Source organism: Pocillopora verrucosa, chromosome 10 (genome assembly GCF_036669915.1).
Source record: "Pocillopora verrucosa isolate sample1 chromosome 10, ASM3666991v2, whole genome shotgun sequence".
Taxonomy (NCBI): Eukaryota; Metazoa; Cnidaria; class Anthozoa; order Scleractinia; family Pocilloporidae; genus Pocillopora; species Pocillopora verrucosa.
Window position 1 is genome coordinate 19,915,915 of NC_089321.1, and position 8,560 is coordinate 19,924,474.

Genomic DNA, 8,560 nt, shown 5'->3' on the forward strand with positions numbered 1-8,560 from the left:
ACTTCTCTTAGGCGAGGTTAACAAACGCTTCAAACATAACCAGTACAGAGGGCAACATAGCAAATAATCCTGTTCTGGTGAATTATGTCATTGTTACCATAATCTACACTGTCGGTTGTTCCTTTACAGCTCTACTCAACGTACTGATGATAATGGCCGTAAAGAGAAGACCACGACCCTCAACCAACAGCAACCTCTTGCTGGCCTGTTTCCTTGACCAGCCATCGTACATACTGTGGAGACTGTTCCTATTATTTGATCTCAGAAGCAGTGTCATAGTTGAAAATGTCCATTGTACTTTTATTGCAGTATTAATTATGGCTTCATCCCTTTATTTGATTTTGGTTGCTTTCGAGAGTCTCATGGCGATCAAATTGACTTTATGCCACTAGGACGTGTAACTAATAATAACATGAAGATAGCACTTTTTGTAGTTTGGATCATTGCCCTCTTGTGCCGGGTTTACAGCGTGTTTTAGTGCATTTAGTACTGCTTCCATAGATGGCAGGCCTTGCCACTGTTTCATGTGTCGTTTTCGTTGTCTTCACTATTCTGATTTTGTATCATGAAACGCGTCGACACCAAAGGAAGATAGCAGTGGAGCAACTTCCCTAAGAGGAAATGGAAATATTAACCGAAGAGAATAAGTCGCTTAAGGCAACTGTGTTTGTAGTTGGTGTTTTTTTTGTCTGCCTACTCCCACTTGGCTTCTTTCTGGTCGTTTTAACTACAGGCCTTTCTAATATTTGTCCTATCAACGAAGTACTGACGCAAACATTTGCTATGTTAAACTGCTTTTTGATCCACTGTTTTAATGCTGGAGACAAAAAGGAACGAGGAAGTTTGTATTTAGAATAAGAACCCAAGTCGTGCGTCCAGCCATCATGTGAAAGAGAGAAATAAGGAGGAGAGGTGGAAAGCCTCGATGATTATTCATGTACACTCTGCTGACCCGTGTCCTTGCACTCAGTCAACGAAATTCTCTTTAACTACAATTGTATATATTTCGTGCTATGTTCAGGAAAGTTTGATTTGAAAGTTTACATACACAATCTGATTTTTAAAGCTTAGTTGAAGAGAAGCTAATATTCACTCCAGGAGTGGAATTTATTTAGTTTACTCTCTGCAGTTCTGGGTTTGCATTGCATGGGGATTCTCCCTTTTTTATTCCGCTGTTTCGTTTGTTTGAATCACATCAAAGGGAATTTACTAGTTACCATTGATTAGCATTTTCTGGCTTGAGGAAATTGCCTAATCCTCACTTTATGTGTGCAGAAGTTGGCAATTCTCGAAGCATAAGAGATTTCTATATCTTGGAGAGACTGAAAAACTGATTTTCAAAGTCTTATTTAACATACATTTTCTCTCATTTCAATTTCTGATTTCATTTGCCCTTTTTTTCGGAAAAATTGTCAGAATAACTTAATATCTTTTTTAAGGGCTACTATCTTGTTCAAGGGCTGCTTTCGGGTTCATAAAAAGTATCATTAATAAATTGAAAAGAGAATCATTAACCCTTTGAACAATTGAACTCATTTCTTGAGATAACTTTCCCCTTAACTAATATATTTATTGATATATTGCTAATAATTTCGCGGTAATGCCTGATATAAACAAGTACGGCTGACATGGGGTTTCCGCCTCTCAGGTATTGAGGCGATGTTTAAATATACCTCTTAGGAATGCGAAGAAAATAACGTGACTTCCCTGGTAACTTTAAGCTATAACTTCAATTTAAGACTTCAGAACTGAGTTTGAAAATAAACTCTCAGCCTTCAGAGGTTTCGTGTCACAAGTTACTGATGCGATTATGATATAGAGCAATAACTGAGGAGTTTGTTTATCGAGTGAGTTTAAAGTTTACATAAACAGGTTTTTTTCTAGTTTTTCTGTCATATTGCCCTACTTCATTATTCTAAGTACGAACTTTCTCATTTCGTTTTGTCTCCAGCAGTAGATCAATGGATTAACAAACGAGTTTAACATGCTGCAAGTTTTCCAAATTGGTTCATCGATGGGGCAGGTATCAAAGAGGTCTGTAGCTGTACCGATGAGACAGAAACCAAGCGGAAGAAGGCTCACAATGATAGCACCAACTACAAACACTGTTGTCTTAAGCGCTTTGTTCTCTTTGATAGATCTTTCCACTTCTTCTTGGGGTAGTTGCTGTGCTTTTATCTTCCTTCGATGACGGCAGGTTTCATGATACAAAATCACGTATGCGAAGGCAACGAGCACGATACATGAAATCGTGATGAGGCTTCCGATATAAAGCATAGCCAGGTACATTTTTAACGCAACTAAAGTACCACACACGAAACCAATGATCCAAATTGCTAACACCGCTATCTTCAGTTTGTTATTAGTTACAACGTTTGAATAGTGCATCGCATATTTGATCGCTATGAGCCTCTCGAAAGTAACCAACATCAGATGAAGGTGTGAAGCAGACGCAAGTGTAGACATAACACTGATATTAAATTGTTTAAGTATTTCACTGCCACCAAGGCCAAATATTAGGAATATCCTCCAAAGGACATATGACGGTTGACCAAAGAGACCAGTTAATGCGTCAGTCACCGCTAAACAGGCCAGCAAGATGTTGCTGTTAGTTCGGAGTCGTCGTCTTTTTTTGACGGCTATAATTACGAGCACGTTAAGCAGAACTGTGAAAGGACAGGTGATGCTGTTAATGATAACACTGATCATGAAGTTAACCTCCAAAGGCACAATTACTGTGTCGCCTTCTATGCTGGTCATAGTTATAGCGTTCGCAAATGAAGCTCGAAGAAGTTTAGTTGTTTAGTTTGATACGTTGATGTGTTTAGTTTGATACGTTATTGATATCGACCGCTCAGTTTGTATCAGTTAGAATTTGAAATGTTTTCGGAGGCTTTGATCCATTGGCCCCATTTTAGTGTGCATGTGGTTTAACTTGATATTTTCTCACATATTTCAATTTCTAATTGTATGATTAATTCAGCTCTAAGTTTCTTGTTTCAGATGTGTATGCCTACACATCTACACAATAAGATTTAACAACTTATTTTTATTTAAGTTTACAGACGAATTTCAGTTTTTCCGTTGTTGAAATATAAAATACATTCTGAAGGTCAGTTTCGAAGTCTGAATTTCCATTCTGCTAATTTTAAATTATTGAAAGTATTTTGCTTTGCATCCCCATGCAATGTGTCATAATCATTTCGTTTGAAAATTCAAAATCTATTGGGAATGGCTATAAATCCAACAGTAATGAGTCAGTTTCATGGCATCAACCCAGCCAAAATCGAATGTAGTTGAATTCGCCGTCACAAAACCCGACGCACGGATCTCCCATGTCTGCTGTATTACAATTAATGGCATGCATACCTGATAAACAATCATACATTTTCGAAAATTTTATCAGCAATATTTCAATAATGAACTCTTGAATTCTATTTCTGTTTTGTATCTGATCTATCGCTAAAATTAATGTTTTCAACAGATTATTATTATTGCACGAAAAAGGAAAAGGCAGCGAAAAGCTAAGCTTTGAATAGTAAGTAGTTTAAGCACCTCCTAAGAATAACTTCTCAGTCCACATTTACAGGACAACACCACAAAAGAAGCTTACGTGGCAACTTTCTTCGCCGCCTTATCAAATGAGTCTCCCTAAAGCTCGGCCCAGTTATCATTCTTAATCCAAAATAATTTAAATCACTTTAGATTTTTCATTAATCACCGAGTCAAAAATGGTTTCAGCCCATTTAAGTGGTCTCTGTAACTTGTAACAGCCCACTCGTTTCTTCACATACCTTTCTCTTTAGGAAATTGATTCGCCTTACACGACCATATCGATAGTTATGGTTACATGGCTTCTTATTCTAATTTAAAACTATATTAAAAGAAAAATATTAGCAATTAATTTATTTGACATCTTACTTTGCTTTGATGGGCTTAATTTAAAGTCAGTTATCTGCATATCTGTCTTTCATTGTCAAAAATATCATTTGTGAGTTTAAGCTCTTTTCTTTAAGTTCGTTCACGAAGATTTTCATCAAAAATATCAATTTACTTGACACTCGTCCCATCTTCGATGCCATGGTTTTATTCTTTGTATGACGTTCATGAGCCAAACGCCTGTTTCTTCCACGATACAATTCGTAAAACAGGTCAAGAGATTGAAAAAACAAAAATAAGAATACATATTGAGCGCGCTTGAGGACGGTTGTTATTGCATCAAAAAACTGATATACTACCTTTTACAGAGCCTGTCAGAGGTTTTTGTCGTTGGTTTTTGTTTATCATTATTTCAAAGATTGAAAACACATCAGGAACTTCCAATCTGTCTCTTGAAACACATTATGAAGTATAGAAAAGAAATATAGTGTCAATCATGATCGCATAATTATCAGATCTGATAACTCTTCATGTCGAGATAACTTCGTTATCACCTGCCCTTTCGCACAAGATGCCATTTCAAGCATGCATGGCCAGAATCATTGTGGCATTTTACATTACAGTTTTACTTTTTCTCAGTGATTGACTGAACACAAAGCGCGCGCAAGATTTGAACGGAGCTGAAAAGTTCCAAATGAATTTGGTTGATGACACTTTTAGCATCTACAACCAGTTGTTCTTGTTCAATGGACGACTTCGCATAACAGCAACAAAGGAAGATAAAAGCACAGGAACAGACCAAAAAGAAGTGGAAAGATGAAACAAAGAAAACAGGGCGCTTAAGACATATGCTATTTTCCCAAACACGGAAGAAGTGTGGAAAAAAACCGCAATTTTAAACTCGCTTGTTAACCCATTGATTCACTTCTGGAGTAAACAACTAATGAGGAAGCTTGTATCGAGAACGAGAACCAGGCAGTGCATCGACTAAAAGAGGGGTAATTCTATAGAGTCAAAATCCCGAATACGACCACAGATCATATGCGTACTTCCCAAATCAATCTGAACTCGGATAAGTTTAGTTACAAACCCCGAAGAACGTAATTGAACAACGTTTAATATTAAAGGGGGTAAGTTTCTAAAGAAACTGTGGTGCTGCGTCGGTGGAAGAGTATAGCAGGTAATTTAGTGTTAACAACCGAGTTGAAAACGTAAATTGGCCACCGTAAAGGGTAAAAAAGCTGACGTTTCGAGCGTTAGCCCTTCGTCACAGCGATTGGAGGAATTGTGAGTTGTGGGTGAGTTTATATGCTGAAAGTGGAGCTACGCTATTGGTAGGAATATGGTGAAGAGAAAACAGGAATAAATTAGTTGAATGAAAAGCGCTCGCTGATTCCGTGGGGATTAAGGATGCCGATTTGGAAGATAAATTTTTGTTCTAGTGTTTTGCGGCTCTCCGAACTGCCTAGATGTAAGGAAAGGCCGCAAACTGCCATATGCTGTTTTGAATGGTTGAGGAGATTAAAGCGTCTAGCGACTGGTTTGGATGCGTCTTCGTCATTTCTTTTTACGTCGCGAAAGTGTTCTCGGAATCGGTCGTCTTCCTGTTTCGCCAATGTATAACTTATAACAATAAGTGCATGTTATGCATTAAATAACATTGGCGGAAGTACACGTAAAGTGATCAGTGATCCTAATAGATCTCTTGGGTACCGATAATTTCTCTGCGTTGTAAATGAAAGGACAAGTTTTGCAACGTGAGCGAGCGCATTTGAAAGTTCCAGATTGGTCATTGGTTTGGAATGAACTTCTGACCAAAAAGTTGCTTATGTTTTTATCACGTTTGAATGAAATAAGTGGGAGTTGCGAAAAGATAGTGCCAATCTCTGAATAGTTTTGGAGTAATTTAAAGTTTTAAAAATAATAGATTCAACTGCGTGGTTGTGGGGGTGAAATGTAAGAGTGAATGGAATGCGGTCAGTGTTTTCCTTAACAGCTGTTTCTAGTGCTGACTGTCGATTGATTTGTTGGGCACGGTGGTGGCCCGCTTGGACGACAGAAACAGGATAGCCACGTTTATCGAAAAACTGGCACATTGCCTCTGATTTTTCGGAAAAATCAGAGTCGTCACTGCATAAACGACGAAGTCTGAGAAATTGCGAAATTTATACGTTTGATGAAATCATAGGGAGATTTCAATTCAATGTTGCAAATGCTTTTCGAATAGTTTTCTCGTGCCTGCTTTAAAACTACAGCTCGCAGGCATTAAAAATACCTAAAGTTCGCCTCTTAAAACACAATCTAATCGCTCTGACGAAGGGCTAACGCTCGAAACGTCAGCTTTTTTACCCTTTACGGTGGCTAATTTACGTTTTCAACCCAGTTGTTAACACTAAATTACCTGCTATACTCTCCCACCGACGCAGCACCACAGTTTCTTTAGAAACTTACCCCTTTATTCTTAAAACACAATACTGACTTTGTAATTTGCTCAAAATAAAATTATACGTGCGCATGCTGAATATGCTACGTAGCATGAACGATTACGTGCGATCTTTTAATAAAAGAAAGTGAACATTCTTGATTGAATTTTAAATTTTAAGCTTTAAGTTCCCCCTAACTACGGCTGGGACACAATGAAAGTATTATTTAACATAATCCGGCGATGCGAAATCAAACCAAAATTGCCACGCCGAAGCACATTGAAGATTTCCAACTTTCAAAAAGCCTACTTACGGCCGCTTCAATAGGATTTGATTAAAATGACTTGAGGAAAGAAAGGATTTCGGCTCCACTACGCAGTACACATGAATTAGAGAAACCATCAGGTTCATTAAGGCTGTTTCGGACGAGCACCGCACATGTAACAATACGTTATACAACAACCTCTATTACATTCAAACATGTGGTGGAAAAACTAGAACAGAGCTGAGCGACAGTTAACACAGTATACTGTCAGAACAGAGGCGAGAAAAAAACCCCGACAGGGAAAAAAACAATTCGGCAGGACATCTGGGTAGGATCATGGCTCATGATCTGAAAAGCCCATCCTACGAAGGCTACACGGCTGGAAGGTCTTTGCCCCTATTTACTAAACATGTAATCCGACAAAGCACGGAAAACTCTAAATAATTTTGAGAAACACGCAAACAAGCCAAGAAACCCTTGTGAAACTCGAACTGTCACTAGTAAATCAAATATATACTAAAAAATAACGTGAGCAAGACGAGATGTCGGCCTAAAATGCTTTCCCACGTATTAAACATCCCCTTTGTAGCACTCCATTCTACCCATGCTGCACTTCAACTGCTCCAGTCCCTACTGCTCCTGTGCCGCAGAAATATTTCATTTCCGGCTAATTCGTATCTACTCAAACGCCGGAAATTCTATATAATTTTACTACACGAAAGGTTTCAACGGTCACCCTGTCCAAAGTGTTTTCACATTATTCATCGCACTAAACAAAAATTGAATTTTCAGAAAAACATTTTGCTCTCCAAAAGAAGCGCTATAACTTTTGTGGAGGCTATGGTTTCATGAATATTTTTGTCCTTCTTTTATTCATTATGTGCCTAGAAAAATAAATAACGACAAAGAGAACTTCCATAACAGTCTTTCTTATTAAGACTTGAATTTAATGTTTGTATTATAACAGTCAGGTCTTTGGTTCTATGGTAGCCACGTACATGATCCTACTCTCATGGCGATAATACTATTGAATGCAACCCCTAAGCATTAAGAGGCCTAACCATTTTGGACCTGAAGAACACATTTCTTGATATGTGTAAAATCTAAAATAATTTGAATCACTTTTGGATTAACTTTGAGTTATGGGTTGTGCACGAGGGATACCCGTTTGATTAGGGCGCAATAAGCGTTTTCATAGAAGCTTCTTTTGTATTGTTGCTGTGTAAAAGTTGTTTGCGAAGTTATTCTCTCCAGATTACGATTCACTGCTAATACTACATGCTGCCTGAGCTGTAAACATATGAGTTCTATGTGCGTTTCATTTGAAAATGTCATTCTTCGGCAGTGAAGCGTGGCTTAGCATAGATTGCGACACCACCACCATTTGGAGCTTTAGATGCAACGGTCGTTTCTCTGTCTTGTCGAAATAACTGATAACCTTGAATATTTAACTCATGGTCGTTCCAGGTAGAATTCAACCAGGTTTCGCTTACAGCAAAAACATCTAGATTGTTTAGGAGAATCAAAGTACCTACTTCATCCAGGTGTACAGGTAATGACCTCACATTCAAACGACAGCAACGCAATCCTTTTGCTTTGAAAGGAAAACGAGGATTCGAGCGGCAAGAAACCTCCGACCACGTGAGTGCATAGAGACATAAGAACCACGCATTCCACTATGCCACTTCTCTTGAGATAAGGCAGAGGTATCTTCTTGCTCGGAGAGAACTATTCCGGAAGTTATATGACCAAAGAATACATTTTTGCGCCAAATAATAAGAAGAAAACTGAGTAAAATGGCGGAGCTCAGGAAAACACGTCCGACCTTTATGATCCGCTGACCGTAGAACGACAGGTATCGCAATGGAAAAGTTCCCACTGATTGGATGTCTTAAAGGATTCCTACTTGAGGTCAGTGATTAGATGTTTTGGCAAGACTCAGAGCCCAAATAGGAACAAGAATTTTTGATTAGCTGAAATTTATTTTCTATAT

At 38.2% G+C, this 8,560-nt stretch overlaps 1 protein-coding gene across 1 annotated transcript; it reads right to left on the reverse strand.

Moving 5' to 3' along the window:
- Positions 1-1,902: 1,902 nt before the first annotated feature.
- On the reverse strand, positions 1,903-2,760 carry LOC131774812 (melanocyte-stimulating hormone receptor-like). The gene has a single exon (XM_059090895.2). It carries the CDS (start codon positions 2,758-2,760, stop codon positions 1,903-1,905), a length of 858 nt encoding a protein of 285 aa, XP_058946878.2.
- Positions 2,761-8,560: the final 5,800 nt, after the last annotated feature.

Bases quoted from the DNA above. Each gene is read 5' to 3' on its own strand.
- LOC131774812 (XM_059090895.2), bottom strand. From the start codon at position 2,760: ATGACCAGCATAGAAGGCGACACAGTAATTGTGCCTTTGGAGGTTAAC.